This window comes from Uloborus diversus, chromosome 2 (genome assembly GCF_026930045.1).
Source record: "Uloborus diversus isolate 005 chromosome 2, Udiv.v.3.1, whole genome shotgun sequence".
Classification (NCBI taxonomy): domain Eukaryota; kingdom Metazoa; phylum Arthropoda; class Arachnida; order Araneae; family Uloboridae; genus Uloborus; species Uloborus diversus.
In genome coordinates, this window is record NC_072732.1 from 47,142,822 (window position 1) to 47,164,165 (window position 21,344).

The 21,344-nt window shown below is 31.4% G+C and overlaps 1 protein-coding gene across 1 annotated transcript in view; it reads left to right on the plus strand.

The window, feature by feature from the left end:
• The first annotated feature begins 518 nt into the window (after window positions 1-518).
• The window catches only part of LOC129217013 (bone morphogenetic protein receptor type-1B-like), a 44,534-nt gene continuing 23,708 nt past the window's right edge, over window positions 519-21,344 (plus strand). The window contains exons 1-7 of the mRNA XM_054851244.1: window positions 519-611; window positions 2,147-2,331; window positions 8,838-8,958; window positions 9,297-9,378; window positions 10,158-10,335; window positions 18,838-19,030; window positions 20,087-20,278. Coding sequence (XP_054707219.1) covers window positions 521-611; window positions 2,147-2,331; window positions 8,838-8,958; window positions 9,297-9,378; window positions 10,158-10,335; window positions 18,838-19,030; window positions 20,087-20,278 — 1,042 coding nt within the window. The 5' untranslated portion in view covers window positions 519-520. The remainder of the gene's footprint in view (window positions 612-2,146; window positions 2,332-8,837; window positions 8,959-9,296; window positions 9,379-10,157; window positions 10,336-18,837; window positions 19,031-20,086; window positions 20,279-21,344) is intronic.

Below are 21,344 nucleotides of genomic sequence, written 5' to 3' on the forward strand. Positions count from 1 at the left end.
GGTTACTAACCGGTTGTTCAGGAACCATTGCTTCATCGAACGCTTTAGATTGATGCCCTGCGGTTGGTAACCGGTTACTCACTGGTCGACCGGTGAGGTTCGTCGAGCGCAAGCAAAATGGGGACTCACCTTGCTGAAAGTACATACTGTTTAAATTTAAATCCAAATTATAGTTTTACAAAATATCTGGCTTTCAAGTAGTACACCGTAGAAGTAGCATTATATAAGGTTGAAATCTTCCTTTCCAGGTAATTTTTGTCACTCATAAAATATTACTAGATACAAGGCTTCCCTCTGATTTTCTACAGGCACAGGGTTCAATTTATATATTTCTCGGTTTTGAAGTGGGGTATATGAAACCTGATTTTTTATTAAGACTTGACAGAATTATTAAATTTATATTTAACTAGTCGAAGTGTATGAACTGTGTAGTTTGGGATATAATAGCTATGAAATAAAATTATGTATATACTTTTTTCTAGTTGTCTAGTTACTTGACCTCTTGAGAGAGGTATCTAAAATGGCGGATGCCAATGGCGCTTTTATGTGTCACAAATACTTGAAAAGGACGTTATTTTTAGTTTTTGCCTCGGTATTATTAACTAAAGAAGGTAAGTTTCCTCCAAAAAATCTTATTTCAAATTTGATTTAGTTCGAGTAGGATGAGAACATCGAGATTCTTAATTGTTGAGTAATTATCTCTTGTGTTTACGTCTTGCTTGTTTGTTACAATAATTTTTTTGTTTACATTGCTTTACACATCGGAAACAGGAATACGACAAAAATGTAGAGTTCGTATTCTCGCTTAATTTTTGCAATAATTCAATTACAAAAGACCATCTAATTAAAAGTAAAATTTTTAGATAAGTTGTGCAGCTTGACTTTTATTTTTCTTGGAAAATTGAGCTTTGATTTTGTAGTTTGTCGTTTGCACATGTTGCTTCTGTAGATTTTTCATTTTCCAAAATTCAAAAAGAATTTTAAGTGCGATAATAATGTGCCTTATTGGTTTGAATCCGTCATGTTTAATAATTGCATTAAAAAACAAATGTGGTCTTAATTAGTACTTACCCACAATTTCAATGCTTTTCAGCTCTAATTTTATTTGGTAACGAAGAATCGGGGTCTGTTTTTACATGAGTACGATCTTTGAGTTTTCCTTGGTGAGTTTTCTGAACTGAACTTAAAACAAAACAAAGCAAAGCCATAATTCTAGAGCTTATCTTTGATCCAAAATCAGGAGTTATTAAAGAAAAATAGCTCTTCAAATTTAATGTTTATAACATGTAATACATCACACTTAAGCATATTCAGCATTAGCGATATTATTCAGCAATGTTTAAAAACCTTTTTATACATTTTGCCACAGTAGGAAAGAAAGATTTGTTGTTGCTTGACATTTCAGTTTGAACATCCAAAATCACAATCAAAAGTACTCAAAAGCAACAAGCATTTATTGGCAGGGTTGTCCTGTTTTTTCCACGTAGAAAATATCGTCAGGACTAAATATCATTTTATCAGTTGCATTCGGTTTTTTTCATTGAGTAAAAAATTCTTGACAAAAAAATGACTAATTTAATCCATTTGATCGTATTTCTTAATGGAATCAAAACTGTTTAGAGCAAACATGATTCAAGCAAGGACGTCCATATGGGGAAGCTCAAGCCCCTCCCCCCCCCCTCTTAGAAATGAGAACTTCCTTGCTTTTAGTGCTTTTTTCTTTGCAAAAATGTATAAAAAATTCTTTTCCTGCCATTAATGAATAAGTTATTAAAAATGTCAAATTTTAATATCTCTAATCTATCTGAAATCAGTTTTCATGGGGAAAATATTCTGCTAAACCATGGGGAAAATTTTTGAGCCCCCCCCCCCCCCCCCTTAAAATTTTGCATATGGGCGCCCTTGGATTCATGTAAGCGGCGGCCACTTAAATGTTAACAAAGGATACGGAATTTTTAAAATTTTAGCGAAGTGTAAACTTTGATCCATGTTTCGGCAAATTAGGTGTTTGACAACCCTATAAAATCATTAATGTTTCAAATTTAAAAAGTAGCAAAATATCACCGGAAGCAGTATTATTTTTTAAATATGTGTATTGAAACTTGTTTTAAAAATGAATCTAATTATTAATGCTTTAATATTTCAGTTTTAAGTTTGACCTGTTATTGTGCTGGTGTATGTCCCAATAGTCAACCAAATGGCACCTGTCTTGCTCGTCCGCACAGCCAGTGTTTTAGTGCTGTTGAACAAGTATATAACCATGAAACTGGGCTGCTAGAAAATGAGAGAACCTATGGATGTTTACCTCCTGAAGAAGGAGGACTTATGCAGGTATAATGAATTTGAAGTTTTCACACTAACATTGGATTTGTGGAATTAATTGCTGTTATAAAGGTTATTGTATTTTTGTCTTTAAATTCTTGCTTTGTGGTTTGAACTTTGAATGCATAATAACTTAATAGGGATGGTTAGGTTAAGTGGGACCCATTTTGAGAGCAGTTCATTTTTAAAACCTTTTACAAAAGTTTTGAAACAAAAAAAAATTTTTTGTCTTAATTTATCTTGGACCAGGGTTGGATTTTGGATCGTCCAAAACTGATTTAAGACAGAACGGGTGGTTTTTACCGTCCGAAACTCTCCAAAAGTATGTTAAAGCTAATGAGGGGTGTGTAATAGGGTGGGTCAAAAATTACTTTTTTATTCTAATCAATTTCTAATAGTGCGGAAAACTTGCGCATTAGCATCCTGATAATGGAAAAAGTAATTTAAAAAATTATAAAATAACTTTGAAATCGCAAAAGAGCCCTCAAGTTGAGAAAAATATAAAAAATTGGCAATTTTTAAAGACTATATTTTTTAAAAAAATAATTTACTTCATTTCTAATAGTATAAAAATACATTTTGTAGTTACCAAAATGTATAGAATCTAGAATAGATCTTGGGAGCACGTTGTCGATCATTTGAATTCGTGTAAAAAACCTTAAAAATACTATTTTTTTTAAATAGTTACATTATTTAAAAATTTCTTAAGCTGACATAAACCAAAACAAATATACTATTAAACATCTGTTTTATTTTTTTCATACATTTCTCTTATGCTGACATGTAATTGAAATTTAATGACGTTACTCTTATGTGACCATGAGCAAGACCTTTGTTCCAAATATTTCCGGGTGGGGGGTCAAAGGGTGCCAATTTAATATAAGTTTCAACCGAAAATAGCCAGCCAAATCACGCCCACCCAAATGTAAATGTACATTTATTTCTCGAAACCATGGTGGGGGGCAATGGACCATTCCCTGACCTCCAAAATAACAAGACAAATCAGGTGGCGGTGGCAGCGGCAGCAAGTCGAGTACAACTCACCATCCTACCCAATCAACCAACCAATTTGGGTGTGACTCATTATGCTGAAGTTCTTCAAATTCACACTTGGTATCAAATATTCTTGATCCGATTGTTATTTGCTATGAAAACCTTCTGGGTTTTCATGCTTGCAATAGTTGATTGCAGCCTCTGTCACAACTTTTCCACATCACTCTACCGATTGAGTGTGGTATCAAATATTCAAGTTATGACAGAGCTTTGACTTTCAATGAAGTTCAATGTAAAGTAAGAAAAAACAACGTCAAAAAAGCACAAATTGTCAATTACAGCAGACACATGTTTGCGGCGTTACAGGGAACGCCTTTTTCAATGCAAAAAGTAATGAGCTTATGGATGAAAAGACATCCGACAAAAACTTTTTCTTAAGTTCAATGTCTTCTGTTGCCATAATTGTCAACAATAATAGTGGTTATCAGCTTACACTTGAGCCGAGCAATGAGTTCAGGATAATCTGTAGCTTGAAAATTGATTAATGAAAGCTTGAAGAATCTAATGTGACGTACTACTGGCGGTTCACAAGTTTTGCTCATCTCTCTACAGATTGAGAGTGTTATCACATGTTCGAGTTGTGGCAGAACATTTGCTTTCAAAGAATATTAAACATCCATTTTAATGGTTTACTTGTTTTTCCATTACGTTAAAATGGCTCAGGGCTCACCACCTGTAGGTAGCAGCAATCCCTCCCCCCTCCAACACCTACCGAAGTTGTGTGTGATTTTTCTGGTGAAGGAAATTTCACCTTTTCGTTGAAATTTCCATACCCCCCGAGCACAGAAAAATTCTACAAGTGATCAAGAATTAGCTGTTAAGAGTATCCCCGACTTCTCAGCTATTCCCAACAGTTAACTCTGCTAACTGGGTGTTGTGAAATGAAATGAGGGAGAGGGGGGCTCAGCAGAGCCAAGCACTGCGACCAGAGGTCTATTGTACTAAACCCCAAACAAAAATCTTAAAAAAGACCAGTAGCCGTAGCAAAGATTAGCAGGCATTTAATGGGAATATCATAAATTTCCCAAGGATCTAGTAAGTGGTGGCCAAGGTGTTCAAACCTATAGGCAGAAAAGGTATCACAATCACACAGAATATGTGCAACAGTTTCCTCATGAAAGCGACAGCCTCTACAAATTGGGTCATCAGTGATGCCCATAATAGTAAGATGTCGCTTCAAGGTACAGTGACCAGTAAGGAGGCCAATAGCTCTTCTGATGCTGTTGTGGTTCAGACTTAAGAGCTCCTTTGCAATAATACTAGGGCAACCTCTATTAAGTTCTTTCGCCTGCCGCTGTCCATCAAGGTTGCGCCAGATACTGTTTTTTACCAAAAATATCAAAAACAGCAGTTCTAATAAGATTTTTCGAAATCCCAATTGCTGGCTAAAACTGGGTATTAGAACTTCATGTTTCCCAAATTAGTCCAACAAGCGTATTGCAAATACTGGGAAGGGTATAGCTCCTGTTTTGTTTTGTATTAAGATGCATTACACTATGAAAAGATGCTCCGAAGCATATATTAAATGTCATTCAAGCAACAAGACATTTTTTGAATAACATTTAAAAAAAATCCTTGATCCTATCATTTATAGAAACTCGTTCTTTTGCCATCTAAAGAATGATGTGGCAATGATATTGGACTACACACAGCATAATCGAGAATTAGGCTACAGGAGAATACTGAAAGTCTGAAATCAGCCTCCAGTAGTACGTCACGTTACATTCTTCTAGCTTTCATCAATTAATTTTCAAGCCTCAGATTATTCTGAACTTATTGATCGGCTCAAGTGTAAACTGATACCACTACCATTGTTGTCGAAAATGGCAAAAGAAGACTTTGAACGTCATTGAAAGTCAAATCCCTGCCAAAACTTAAATATTTGATATTGAATATTAGACGTTGATTGATTGGGTATGGTAGTGAATTGAACTGATTTCGACTTGCTGCCACCGCCATCTGATTAGGCTCGTCATTTAGAGGGTCAGGGGGGTCCATCGCCCCCACACCATGGCTTTGAGAAATAAATATCCATTTGCATTTTGGTGGGTGTGATTTTTGCTGTTTTCTGTTGAAACTAGAGACGTACCGAGTAGCACTTTGGCCGAGTACCGAGTACTCGGCCGAGTTACCAAGTACCAATTATGTTTTAAGAAGAACCACCGACACACATGTGATGAATTTTGAACTTATTTTAATAGTAGTATAGACCTCCTTGTCCATATAATAGTTTTATAAACGAAATTCCTGCTGAAATTTAATTATGCATTATATAAACAATTTTGCTTGTGTCAAAAGTTTTACAAAAAAATTATTTTTAAAATTAAAAATAAATAAATAAAAGGTATGATTAATCAAGTTGGAATAAAAAAAAAAATACATTGAAATCCCTCTAATGCGGACACTAAAAGGACAAATTTTTTTTTTGTCCGCAATAGTGAGGTGTTCGCAGGACAGGGGTTTAATAATGTTATTTGCATTGGAACTGGGGAATTAAAAATTGTCTGCATAAGAGAGGTGTCCGTTAGGAGGAGTTTCACTGTACCAATCAATTATAGTTCTAGTCCGCCAAACATAAATTATTTTTAAAAGCAGTAAAACAAATGTGCAGGAACACTGCAGACACGTTTTTCTGACCCCCCGTTACAAGGAACGTCTTTTTCAGTGCATAACATGTGAGCTAAAGAATGTAAAGACATACAACAAAAAAATCTGACTTTTGTCGTATGCCTTTAAATCCACGAGCTCCCATTTTGTGCATAGAAAAAGAAATTCCTTTTAACGCCAAAACACGTGTCTGCAGTGTTCCTGCACTGTGCTTTTAACGTTGTTTTATTTCCTTTTATTTTTTAAACAAAGGTATTTTTATATTTCTTATAACTAATTTTTGTTTGTAGCAAAAATCTATTTTTAATCTAAAAATTCCATATTTTCTATACTTACCTTTTTTGCATAATTTTTAATAAGTTTTATTAACTTTGGGGACATTAAAATAAAGATTTATTTCATTGAAGCATTACAAACTTCATTTTTCTCAAAATTTAAATTTGACTTATAGATTTTAATTGTAAATGATAGCAGAATATAATGCTTGCTCTTTTTTTTAAATAAATTTTAGTATCTGTCTTGGACAATATTCAATTTTTTCCAACTACTCGGTATTGGCCGAATATCTGATCAGAATTTGGCCGAGTACCGAGTAGTTACCGAGTACTCGCTACGTCTCTAGTTGAAACATTCATTGAATTTGCATACTTTGACCCCCCGTCCCCCAGAAAAATTTAAAATGACAGTCCTGCACGTAGTGAGTCCCGAGTCATTTCAGCATAAGAGAAATATATGTAAAATATTGAAATGGATGTTTAATAGTATATTTTTATAGCTTTTTGTCAGCTTAAAAGTTTTTGCAATAATAGAACTTTTACTTTAAAAATGGTATTTTAACAATTTCTGCGCAAATTCAAATGATCTACAATGTACCCCCAAGTTTTTTCTGTGCATTTCGGTAACTATAAAGTGTATTTTGTAAACTATTAGAAATTAAGTAAATTATTTTTTGAAAAATATATTCGTCTTTAAAAATTGCCGATTTTTTTCAATTTTCTCTCAACTTGAAAACTCTTGCGGGATTTCAATTTTTTTTTAAAAAAATTTTAAATTATTTTTTTGTTATTAGGATGCTAATGTGCAAGTTTTCCACGCTATTAGAAATTGATTAGAAAAAAACAAGTGTTTTGTGTTCCACCCTAGTGTGTAATTTAACTAATTCGTATTTACTGCAGTATTCGTAGTGCATAAATATAGATATGAATGAGGATTAATTTATGAGTATTTGATAATATTTTTCAGTACAGATGATATATACCCCCCCCCCCCCCCCCATTTGGCGACATCTGATTTTTTGCACAAAATTGAATTTTTTTTCTAGCCAATGAGACGATTTTTTAACCATGGCATCCCTGCGAAACTAACCTGTGTTTGGCAATCTTAGATCTGTTCAAACTTGTTTACTTTCAGCCCTTTCACGTTGGACAGATTCTTATTTTTTCATGCAATATACCTTATAGAAAAGCTTATTTTGTTTGAATTCAGTAGTTGTGTTTTGATGAATAAATATTAGGAATGCCAGTTTCTTCAAACTTGACCGTTAATAAAAAGTAAAATCCAACATGGGGTTTTTCTGTAAGGCGCCATCATTTAATATGTTGTTTTGTTTTAGACTGAGTGTGAGGATTTATACAATAAAAAGGTAAGTTCCTCTTTTTAGAATTCAAAAAAAAAACTCTCACTTCCAAAATTCCTTATGTTTTTAGAAAATCTTGAGGTTTTCTTATAGTTTTTAACTTTATTTTTACTGCATGTATATTTATTTTACAAAAATGGTACGGTTATTTTACTCTAAAAGTTGATTCTTATCGATGTCAAGTTTTATTCCGGCATATTCTATAGACCTTCCTTTTTATACTGAATTTCTGAAAATAAGTTGACTGTAGCGTTTCATAAAAATATGAAGTGTTATTTTATGTAAAATATAGTAGATATTTTTTGTAGGTATTTTGAAAACATTTCTGGATAGCAAGTTAATGTATGGTATTTTTGTATTGTTTATGTTTGGGATGTTCTGTCGAGACATTTTTACTTTTCATACATCGAAATTAGAATAACTAAGCGTTTTTTTGGCTGAAATAGTTATATTTTATAAATGTTTTCCACTTTAAACATCGCATATTGAATCGCTTTGCTCTTTTTCAGTAGCTTATGAGAAAAGTTTTTGTTCGATGAAATGTATGTTGAAAAACAGCTTTTATTTCTATTGGTTCATATTTCTTTGGTCAGTTACAATAGTAATTTGTTAATTTTAGCAATTTAAACACTTTCTAGTAATTTTTCTTTGTACAAAAACTTCCTAGTTTCTGGTATTTTTGAAGCAAATATTCACTATGTTTTTTGCTCTGGTTTTATGTTGTTTTTGTATATGTTGTGTTCAAAAGTTCGTTGAAGTCTTTAAGGTGTCGTTCATTTCATTTGCCGTTGCAAACTCTTTGATATCTCTAAAACGTCATTGCATTCTAAGGTTTTAAAGCAAATGGAAAACTGAACTAGAGCATTAATTTATCAGAATGGCAAACAGTATTCTACCCATTATATAGCAATTGTTTAGACTTTTCACATCTTTTTTTTTTTTTTTTTTTTTAATTTAAATGTTGTAAGTTTTTTTTTTTTTTAATTATTTATGTCTTTCTTTGGATTAAGTTGAAACTTCTGCATGAATAATTATCATTGAATATAAATTTTATCCTTCTTATATTGAACATTTTGTTTGAGTAAATGTTATTTCTCTTTTGCTTATTTTCTTTCTCTTATCTGTCGATAGTTACTTTATTTTCCTAATATTTGTTGTCCATTGCAATACAGCAACTTAAAATATATACTGATAAGTACAACTTTTTTTTCCTCTGTAGTGTAAAGGTCACCTTGTGCCACATCAAATTCCAAAGTCTATTGCTTGTTGTTCCAACATGGATCTGTGCAATAAGTATTTAACTCCAAATATTGTAATTAGACCTACAACACCAAATCCATGTAAGTATTCTTTTTATTATTAAGAATTTGCCCATTTCTATTTATTTTAGATATATACAGTCATATAATTGCTCTTGATTTTTATATGTGTTTGTATGCAGTAGGTAACATTTTAAAAATTTAATTGAAATGTGTAAATTGTAAAAATATTTTTTTATTTCTTATTTTCTTGCTTAAATCTTTAGTTCTTAGCGAAATAGTCTACCTTTATAGATTTCCTTGATTTTATAATTACGAGAGACACTTTAATAGTATGGTAATTAATGAATTTAAACAAGCATTAATGTTTTGAACATCCAACAAATTTAATGTTTGGTGATTATTTATTTTTTATTTAGTGTATAATGGAGAATTGATGACATACAATGGACCATATCATTTGATTACATTTGTGGCTGCTGCATCCGTGTGCATACTTATGTTCATTGTTGTTATCATCTGTATATGTATCAGGTAAAAAAACTTTTGATTGTAGTACACTTACAGTTATAAATTAACCTCACATTAGTAGTAAATATAAAATTTAGTGTTTAATATAAATTTGAATGCATTAGTATACGTATTATTTCTTCCAAAACAGGTTACTTTACTAAAATCAAGTTTTTTTGGATCAGATTATTTGGTCAAAAATTATTAGGGGAAACAGATTGACAGAAAGACCAACAGACACACATTTTCCCCATCTCAAAGCCCTACTCTCCAATTTTTAATTTTTCAATATTTATTTTTTTTTTTATTTGAGTTTTTTTTTTTAACTTATATATTTTTATGAGCCTTTTTTTGTTCAACCATCTTCTATGTTGTTATATTTTCTTATCCCCCCCCCCCTTCCCTTTAACGGGAAAGTTTCTTGTACCATGTCGCTAAAATTTGTTTTTTCTTTTCATTTTTTGCATCAACAAGCAACCTTTTACTCATCAAGTATTTAAAATAATTCAGAGGTGTTTTTATTTGAAAATAGTTTGTTTTAATGATTTTTGATGTTTCTTTCACTTGTATTTTAAAAATAAGCACATTGATGTGAATTGTGAACAACCTTTTAGGTTCTGCTTTAACTTATCACTTTTTTTCCAATTTTTATTTTTCATTAAACATTATTAACAATAAAGCATAGTAAACAAATGTACAAAACTTGCTTTTTCAAATATGCATGTATCAATATTACTAAACTTGAATTAAAATTTACATTGCATGTTAAGCATACAAACCTCTTATAGTTTTCTTTTCTGTTTATTTAGCATGAAGAATCGGAAAGAAAGTCGGAGAAGTTATATAGATGGTGAAAATTGCAAAAGCTATCTTGCAGGTGATTCAATGCGAAATTTAATTGACAAGTCCAATAATACTACAGGCAGTGGATCTGGTGCTCCTTTATTGGTAAGATAGTTACAATTAATATTTCAAATGTAGTATTGTTTCAACCTCAGACCCTGTTTAAAGTATTGATTATTGCATTTGCATCCATTTTATTACAATATATACTAGTATTATAAATTGATACATGTCCTTCTTTCTGAAACCACTTGGGAAAAAGAACCCGAGTAGATAATACAACTCTGACTGGTGTGACTTCTGTGTAACAAGCACCATAATGGTGAAAGTCTGACTTCACTGTGAAAACACGTGCTATTAGAATACTCTTGATCCAGACTAGGAGCCAATCAACATCTAAGCCATTATCCCCAGAGGTATTGATTTGTATTGGAAACTTAAGGGCAGGACCCAATGAAGCTATATTAGGGCCCTGGGCCGGCAGCCTACCCTTTCCTCTTCCTACACAGCATACTATCATTCTCACCATACATCATCACAATATTTTAAGATGTTCTTTTGCTTGAGTATGCATTATATAAACCTATAAACACATATTTACATTGATGCCTGTCTTTGGTTCTTCAACATGTTGGTTATTTGTATTCCTACCTATAATTTCAAGCAAAAAGTAGCTATTTCTTCAAATGTTAAAATGAAAGGTTCTAAAGATTAATTATATGAATAAAATTAAATGTACTCTGAAAAATAATTTTCCATTTAATAGGGCAAACTGAAATTTAAGGTAATACAGTTGGACCCCGATCAAATGAATTCATCCGGAACCAAAATTTTTATACCTTAAATCCGGGTTTTTGTAATACCCGGGGGAAGGGAAAAAAAGCAGTTACCTTATCTAAAAGCCCTAATAAGACTGCACAAAAATATCCATAATTAAAAAGTGTACACTTTTTATTCAGTACTAGCTGCATTGCCCGCCTTTGCACAGTCTACCTTGTAAATAAAAGCTATGTCAAGTACGCATGTTCAACAATCAGGTTTCAACTAGAGAAAAAAAAAATACTGTAAATTTCCTGACAAAATAATCATTCTTAAAGAAAGAAAATGGCAAATCAAATTCCTGAACACATTAAATGCAACTTTCCTAATTATCTTCTGCTGGCAGTACAAAAAAAAGTGGATAAATTGCCAAATAATAATCAAACGGAGAAATTTTTATCTTGACACAAAAACAAAATTTTATTTAGTCAGAGTCAAGAAAAAAAAGTGGCAACCTTCTAAATAGTTTTATTCATGCTAATTTAAAATGAGATCGCGCAAATGATAATTTTCTGATACGAAAATGCTGTTCCATTTTAGGCTTAAAAATGCTTTTAACTTTTTTCCCCAGTGATTTTACAGCTTCTTTTTTTTTTTTGAAATCCGAAGGGAGAAAATCAATACAGTCAATGCTCAATATAACGACTTATCTCCATCCCAGAGAAAAAGGTTTTTATAACAAGTGGTCCTTATAAGAGGTAGAACTTTAAAAAAAAATGTTCACATGCATCATCAGAACTGCCAACTGCTACAGGGCTCATAGTCCTCCTATATCTCCTATATTTCTTATATTTTCAAATTTGTCAGATATTCTCCTATATTTTCTCACTAACTCCTATATTTTCTTCATTGAATGTTAAATTCTACCCAAAAATGAAAAAAACTTTTGATCAATTTTTCTTCTTTCTCCCCTGCACTGTGCATTCTTACATCTTTAATGTTGGCATTTGTATGAAACTTCTGTTTGATTATTTTTATGAAATATACAAAGTAGATGGTTTTACCAAGGAAGTTAGATTTACTTTAAACTTGTTTTCAATTAAGTCCTTTTCTTACTATCTCAGTGAAAAAAGTCATTTTATAGGATTTTGTCTGATTTATTCAAATTTGTACTTATTTTCTATGTAAATTATCCGAAGATTTCAAAATTCGTTCTTCTCGGATTTTTTTTTTTTTTTTGACTCATTTTTTTCTATCTACTACGTTACAGTTACAAATTGGAGAGGATAATAGATGGATCTATGCTCCACTTAGGCTCTCTAACACCCACTTTCGTTTGGCAGACTAGGTAAAATTCATCCTTTATTCATGTGTGTGCATATAAATACACACATTAACTGTAAGTTATGGATAATGCCGCTACAGTGAGTGCCAGGTAATTGAATCAGTCACTTTAATGAATCAATTCCTCAAAAGTGAAATGAAATCCAGTTTTAACTAGGGATGCCCCGGACATCCCGTAACTATCCGGTATTTTTTAACTATTCAGAACTATGAGGCATCCGATCCGACAAGCCACTCCGGATCCAGATAGCCGAAAGTTTTTTGCAGGATATCCGGGCAGTTATCCGGTAAAAATGTGAGATATCCGGGGTTGATGTGGGGTTATCTGGTACAAAATGAGGGTTTAATTTTGAATTTACTTTTGCAAAAATTCCAGTTAAAGCTTTCACTGTTTCATAAACTTTTCGATGATGCTTTCTATTTTAATTGCTGCTTCAAAAACGACCATTCCTCTTCAAACCTAGCTTCTAGCATTCCCCCGCGTCGTCCCCCCCCCCTCTACCTCCCTCTCTCACTCTCTCTGCTTTAACACGCTGAAGTGAAAAGTCGACCTTGAAATGGTTCATATCAAAACGCTTGAAGTTGGAGGAGTGGCCGTGTTGGAAATTAAAATACAGTCAAATTTCGACTTGCAGGAGGAATGCGTTCCACTACTCCTCTCGCGTAAGTTGAAATTTAGCGTAGTAAAAAAATGTATGAATTCGGATTTTTAGAAACACACTAAAAAATTTTAGGCATTTGTAAACACCTCTCACACTATTTTGAACCATTTCTTAACTATATATTACCGTTTTTTGCATAAAAAAGCTGTATTATTCAACATAAACCTCTGTTACGATGTACAAAATTAATGGTCAATGGGAGAGAGACATGTAAATAAAACAATAATATAGTTACAGTGTATTAATAATTTAATAATGCACGCTTTGGTGCCATTATATCTCATGAACATTAAAATGAAGAATGAAAGAAACTAATGAAAAATGCGGAATAGTTGCACTGAAACAAAGCAATGTTTAGAGTAGTACGGTGTGGAAACTTCCGTTTTCAGTGATACTAAAAGGATGAAGAACCATCAAGAAACCAATATGTAGTGACCAATGACGTAGTCAATGCTTGCACCCAGCGCGCGCAGTTGTACAAACGAACTATTTTCCAAATTATATTTGCATGTATATTTCTACACATGCTAAAATCCTTTCATTGCATTCATTTATATCCAAAATTTTGTGTTGCGTTTGTAATTTTTCCATTTTTAGTTATCCGTAAAAGTTTTCTCCCCCTTTTTTAAATTATTCCACTTTTGTAAAAATGAGTTGAAATCTACCTGGAAAAAACCATACACAAAAAAAAAAAAATCTTAGAACAAACGTACAATTCATTTTATTGAAAGTATAACACATTTTAGAGGAAGGAGAAGGAAGGGTGGCAGATCAGGCAAGTGAAATTCGAATTCTCAGGCTTCAAATAATCTCTGTATGAACTAAAAATATAAATAAAGAAAAAACGAAGAGAGCTTTTTTTTTTTTTTTTTTTTTTTCAGTTTTAATTTCTAGTCTTGTCATTTTTTCTATTACTTTTGCTTTGCAGATTTAAAATAGACTGAATATAGCTGTGAGAAATAACAGCTATGAGTTATTGCTTCATTTTCTTCTTTCTAATTTTTTAATTGTATAGTATAATTTTTAATAATATATTTAAGAATTTAATTTGTATTTTTTAAGAATGTGTATTTTTATTTTTTCTAGAATTAAAGTAAAATTTAAGTTTATTGTTCAAATATAAATTTATAAATTCATTTAAGAAAGATTGAACATGTTTAGCATATTTTTTAATATTATATATAAGATGTTAATTTGCATGATTAAGAATGTGTAACTTTTTTTTGGAATTTAGTAAAATTTCAAGTTGATAATTTAAGAATTGGTTTATTAATTTATTTTTAAAAGCGTGAACGTGTTTAACACGACTCTTAATAGTTTGTTTAAAATGTTAATTTGCATCATTTACGAATGTGAATCTTTATTTTCTGAAATTAAAGTGAAATTTTCAGTTGATCATTTAAGTATAATTTTATTTATGTTTAAAAAAATTGTTAACATGTTAAGAACGACTTTTAATAATATATTTAAGACATTAATTTGCATTTTTTAATAATGTGAATCGTTATTTTCTGGAATTAAAAGGAAATTTTAAGTTGATTATTTAAGCGTAAGTTTATTAATTTGTTTTAAAAAAGTGAACGCGTTGAGAATGACAATACTGTATTTAAGATGTTAATTTGCATCTTTTAAGAGAGTGAATCTTTGTTTTCTGGAATTAAAATAAAAATTTTCAGTTGATTATTTTAGCAAAAGTTTATTAATTTGTTAACTGGGTTGCCCACCTGGGGGGGGGGGGGGTTAGTGGTATTTTCTTTTTTTGAGGGGGCTTTCTATTTGGGGGTATTTATGGTTTTTAGGGGGTGGGCCCTTGCTCTTAGGGGGGGCACCCTTGTATTTAAGATGCTAATTTGCATCTTTAGAGAAAATGTACCTTTATTTCTGGAATTAAAGTAAAATTTTAAGTTGATTATTTAAGTTTATTTATTTTTTGAGTCAAACTGGCCCTGTTTTAATATTTTCTTTTTTAACTTGTATGTTAGAAAAATTTTACACGTGTATTATCTGTAATAAAAATGATTTCAAAGCAAAGTTTTATTTTTTGTTATTTCTAAATTGGAAACAAAAAAATGTATTACTTTATGATGAAGTTTTAAAAAATTTCTACACATCATGCAAATCTAATAACAAATACGACTCATTATACGACCTTTAAGATTTCAACTATGAATAATTAAAAGTTTAAACCATGTGTACATTACATACAGAATTAATTTTTGCCGAAAGTTTGTCTCTTTCGAAAAAATCTGTCGAAATAAAACAATATTTTAATGTTTCATTTTATATATAGCACAATTCCTAAATTTAAATATAGAAGCTCTAAAAAAGTACATTTGAATGTACTTAACATGTTTTTAAAGAAATGATTTGTGGAACAAGTTTGATTTATTGTTTTGAAACGGCGTTGTAGAAAAATATGCGAACATGCAATGCAATCGAAATGTCGGATATCCGGCCCGGATATCCGAATCCGGCAGGTAAGGGGGCATCGGATAGCCGGTATCCGGCAAAATCACTATCCAGTGCATCCCTAGTTTTAACATTAAAAAATTGCAGAATATTTGAATCAAACTTGCTGCTTAAATGAATCAAGCCTATGAGGTTGACCATTTCCCAAAAATGTGATGCATTAGCGCAGTCTTTTTTTCTTTGCCTTCGTTTAAAAAAATTAATTTCTTTTTCTGTAAATAGTGAAACGATGGGGAGGCAGAATGTTTCACACTTTTTGTAACGATTTTCTCTTGATATGTCCAACAAAACCAGTTAGACGAGAGAAACATGGAGTTGAATGGACTTTTCAACTTTTCATCGTTAGTGTTAGCATTGAAGCAATGACGTACCAATATTGAGAACTATGAGTAGATTTAAGACATTGAAAAAAGAATGTCCAAATTATTTATTAACTAGTTTTAGCAATCAATAAGAGATGTATTTTCCGAAGTACGTAAGCTAAAATCTGAATTTTTTAATTGCTTTTTTATGCTGTTTTGGGAAAAAATTCTTTAAATAATCAGAGAATGGATAATTTGGCGGTATACTTCTTATGGTATCATGTTTGACCAAAAATTTAATAAAGTTCTCTGAAATTGTATGGTGAATTTTCCACGTTAAAAAAAAAAAAAAACACGCACACACAAAATTTGCTCTCACTTCTTTGACTCTTTTCATTGCTACGACTTCATGCATTCTGGAATTGTATTTATACTGGATTTATGTTTTTTTAGGGCTCTAAACATACTAGATGCTATACGTTTTTGAAATTCCTATTGTTTTTCTATCAAACTCCTATATTTTTCCTTTCAAAATCCTATATATTTTGCTATCTAACTCCTATATTTTTCCTGTTAAACTCCTATATACTTTTTTCCTCTTGCTATGAGCCCTGTTATCTTTATCACCCCTATTTTGATCAAATCAGAAGAGACCATGACAGCATTCCTGCTTATTTTTCATTCCTAAGCCTGATAAGTTGGGGATTGCAAATTGACTAGGACCAGTCTAGCTGGGCCCAGAGCCTGTTGCTGGTCGTCACTTTTGTATTTCTAATTATTAATAACTTGATTTAATACTACATTTTTTACCTCCCATGGATATGTCATGGAATATTTTCAGAGCTTGCTAAAAAAATAAAAAATAAATAAAACACGAAAGAAAAAATCATGAACATTTTCAGGCATATGAAATATTTTCATCATTTTATTTTTGCATTGTAATTACAATTATCATTTTGTTAAAGTCTGATTTTTCAAATTGGTTTTCTCAGTTATTCTCTACTGTCAAGACTTTCGATTTAATATTTATGCTTTGTATTTACTAAGAAAAAAGAAAGAATGCTGGTAATTTTTCAACAAACTAAAAAAAAAAACAATACTAAAAATGTGATTGAATAACATAAATTATATATATATAATAAGCTTACTTTACACTGAAAGTTTTTTGAAAATGTCTTAAAATTTTTATTTTACTACTTCTAGCCCTATAATATTCATTTCCAAAATTGTTAAGAAATCTTTACAAGAAATATATAGGCTATTTTGGTAAAAGTCAGTAAAAAAGGATAGTCCTTTTCTGTTTTTTGAGTTCTTAACAAATTGCTTTTGGTCGCCTTTTAGTTACTTTTTTGTCACCTTTTAGTCACTTTTGTTTTCAAATTTGTCACCTTTCTCACTTTTTTCAAAGGCCATCAGCAGTCCTCGGCCTGTTATTGGGAGTAGAAAGAGCCATTTAATGCCATTTTCAGGCATTAAAATTAAAACGGTTTGGTACTATTTTGACGTTTGCCACCCCCCCCCCCCCTTTCGGCTTTATGGAGAGAAGAAAATACTGTCATTTATAGCCTGCCATATGAGATATGTTTTTACAATTTCCAGGTCATGTAAAGCATTAGAAAAATAGTGTTTTAATGGGAGTTTCTTTCTGTATCAGAATCGCTATTCATTGGATTCTAAGAATAGTCCTTTTTATGCTTCGAACAAGATGAGTGTATCATTTGGAAAACAATCCTCCAATGTTTCCTAACTCAAACTAACAAAAAAAAAAAATTTGGGGGGGGGGGGGCTGTTAAAATTATTTGTTTATTTGGGGTTTATTATTTGGTAAATAGGGGTTTTTGCCTTTATTTTACTCGGGAGGAAAGAAAAATTTGCTAAATCGCGAAATTGTTTTGCAAATGTACTCAGTTTTCAATTTAAATTGCAAATAATAGAGAATTTAATGAAAAAGAAGTATTATAACAGCTTTTTTTGTTTTTAGTACTTTTATATTTTAAGCCTGAAAGTGTAAACTCTGTTAAATATATTGTAACTTTGAAAAGAAATGAGGATCCTAAACCTTGAAAACCCCAAGGGATGGCTGCAGTTGACCCATGCGTTAATCAGGGCCTACTTGGGGAAAGCTTTAGCTTTCTGTTTTTCGCACGAACAAGAAACTTTCTGCGGTTAAAAAGTCCCATTTTATCCAGCTAATCAGAACTTAGCGAAAAATTTTAGGGGAAAATTAAACAAATGTTTCTTTAAATTCTGCAAAAACTTTTATAGCACTCAAATGTGTATTTTTCCTTACTTTTTTAACTGTAAATCTCTGATGAGGCTTTGTTAATTTTGCCGGTTGATCTTTTGTTACTGTGTTTTGATCAGATTCTTTTCTTTTAAACATTTTATCAAGCACTTCACTATAGAATGGTATAAATTAACTAATTTGGAGACATTTCAAACCAATTTACCCCTATTCTGAGGGTGGGAAATCAAATTTTGAATGATGTTTGTTGTTTTTTACGAATACTAGCTATTTTAAAATAATAAGCAGAATATCAGGGAATAAATAAACAAAAAATTAAAGCCAAATGACTTTACAGTGTCAACACAATGCAAAAATAATTTTTAAAAAAAAGACGTGATACTTTTATCATGAATTTATTCGAAAATATTTCAGTATACGATGACTTTTGTGGCTTATTATTTCTGTATCTTCATTTTTTTACAATTGCTAAAAATAAAATCAGGCAATATTTTGATAAAACTACTGAGTTTTATTTAGAATAGCATACAAATGATGTAAAAAAATTGGACATTCATTTTCAAATTCAGTTTTGCTTTATTTTGGTTTTACTGTAAAATTTCAAGGTTTACAACCACTTTCGGGAGCCACTGAAAAAAATTAAGATTTTCGAATTCTGGTTTTGATGCATCGAAGCATATTTCAATTAATACTCATTTTCTTTTTGGATTTTTTCCTTTTATTTTTTGTTGTTCCGTTTATTTTATTTTGTTTCACTAAAAATGAAAATTTTTTATGTAGACTTAGTTACATACTATGCTTATCAAACAAATATGTTTCTCTTTAGGTTCAACGTACTATCGGAAAACAAATAGAAATGATTCAAACTATTGGCAGAGGACGTTTTGGGGAAGTTTTGAAAGCACGATTACGTGATGAGTTTGTTGCTGTTAAAGTTTTCTTCACATCTGAGGAAGCAAGTTGGGCCAGAGAAACTGATATATATAAAACAGTCCTTCTTAGGCATGAAAATATTTTAGGTAACAGTTAAAACTTATGAGTTTTACTTTGATATTGATACAGTGGTGAATTATCTATCCTAGTTTAGTTTACCAGATGCAGCTGTTGCTTGCGATGGGATGAATAGTGTTTAAGACGGCTCTTGATCTTCATTGGATATTGATAAATTTAGTAGGACCTACCTAGCTGGGTCCAGAACCTGTTGCTTGCCATCAGTTTCTATTTGTATATTTTAATTGTTTCTTTCATTATAGTATAGCTTGTAATATATTATAATTTATTACTGTTCTTTTTTAATGAAATTGAGTATGATAAAAAATCTATAAAGATAGACTGAACTTTATGTAAAATTACCATTTTTAGAATTAAGGAGTTAAGAGTATCTATAGAGCAAAGAAATCGGAAATTAAAAGAACAATCATGTTTCAAGAACCTGGCTGCAATCCTTGATTACAAAAACTTTGAATTTGCCTCTTTTTTTCTTTTCCAAATCATTCTTTAAAAGAATGGAAATGTGCTGAAATCAATACAGATTTAGTTTTTAAAAGACAATGGCAATTGTTATATTCAATTTTTGTTAATATGATGTACGAAAATGGTTAGCTTTTACTGAATTATTTGGTTATTTTTGGTGATGAACAAACACTGGTGATTTTTTTTTAAATTCAATATTTTGAAGATTCTGAAGTGCTCTTACCCTGAGAAATGCTAAAATTGTAGTGCAATTTTGCTTTTTGCGTCAATTGCCTGATAGTTTTATTGGAAAAAAGTGAACTTTTGAAATGGATTTTAGATGTCAAAGTTGCTTCAATAGTAGTCTCAAAATGAGCACTCATTATGTTTTGGTGAGTTACTTGCATTTTCAAGGAACTTAACATCACATCTATTTGTTAGTGTTTGAATTGTTACCAAAATATTCATGCATTGTGGGTTTTTGTTTTTTTTTGCACAACTTATTTTTTTCAATGAAGTATAAATTGTGTCGATTGAATCATTTTACAAATTTAGAAATTTAACAGTGGGAAGCATTATTATACTGTGCCAAAAAAAAAAAAAAAATTACTTATTTCATTTAGGATTTGTTGCTGCTGATGTGAAAGGTACTAGTAACTGGATTCAGATGCTTTTAATAACAGATTATCATGAATTGGGATCATTACATGATTATTTAAGGGTACATATGCTGGATATTCGAGCCATGCTTCGGTTAGCCCATTCGGCAACTAAAGGCATCAACCACCTCCACACAGAAGTGCTTGGAAAGCAAGGTGAGTAATTTCAAAAATCTCCTTATTTGTCTAATTGTGTACTTGCTGGCTTATGTTCAGGATATATTTCTAATGTTTCCGCTCTCGTTCGACTCGCAAATTTTAAGTCATTTGCATCCAAGTTGATTCAAGAGGCTCATAAAAATTATCATTAATTTTCAGCAGTGTCTTAAGTTAATTAACATTTTAGAAAATAAAATTGATCTAAAGACTTAATTAACACTAGAACCGGGAAAATTTCCGTATACCTAAAACCCCGGGCAGGGGTCAATTTGACCCAAAGCTTAAAATGGGTTCTTTGATGTTAAGAAAGAGGTAAGAAAAAATATTTGTGATGAACAAGAGTAATACTATGATTATACAATATAATAATAAGATATAAAATTCTCTCCCATTAACTTTAATCATTTATTCATTTCACTTTGTAGTGTAAATTTCCTCCCAGAAGAATTTTTTCTGCTATTACATTGTCCAGAAAAATCAGATACGGTATCTTCATTCGAGGAAATATTTTCTTCATCATTATCGTTTTTGGATTCATTTTCCGATGATTGTTGCATATATTCGAGGGCCTCGCCATTTGTAACAAATGTTCCAGATTTTATTTCATCTGGATTTGAATTTGACAACTTTTTTCGTTTATGTACATATTGTCTTTTCCTCCCAGAAGTAGTTTTTCTGCTAGTACATTGTCCAGAAAAATTACCTAGATACGAAATCTTCATCCGAGGAAATATTTTCCTCATCTGGGGGCACATATTCATCATCGCTGAAAGCAATTTCTTCATCATTATCGTTTTCGGATTCACTTTCCGATAATTGTCGCATATGTTCGAGGGCCTCGCTAACTGTTAATTTATGCCTATTTCTTCCAGCCATTTTCACATCAGATCAATTTTATCTCTGTGTAAACAAGGCGCCAAAAAATCGAACCGACTGGTACAATCAAACTATCCAAAGCAATGCGAACAACCAGTTGTGAAGTCATAAAAAACCGAATGTGCGCCAGTTCACCACTTCCCTTCTAGGCCGAAACAAAAAACATAAGAAGGAAAACATTCCTTGA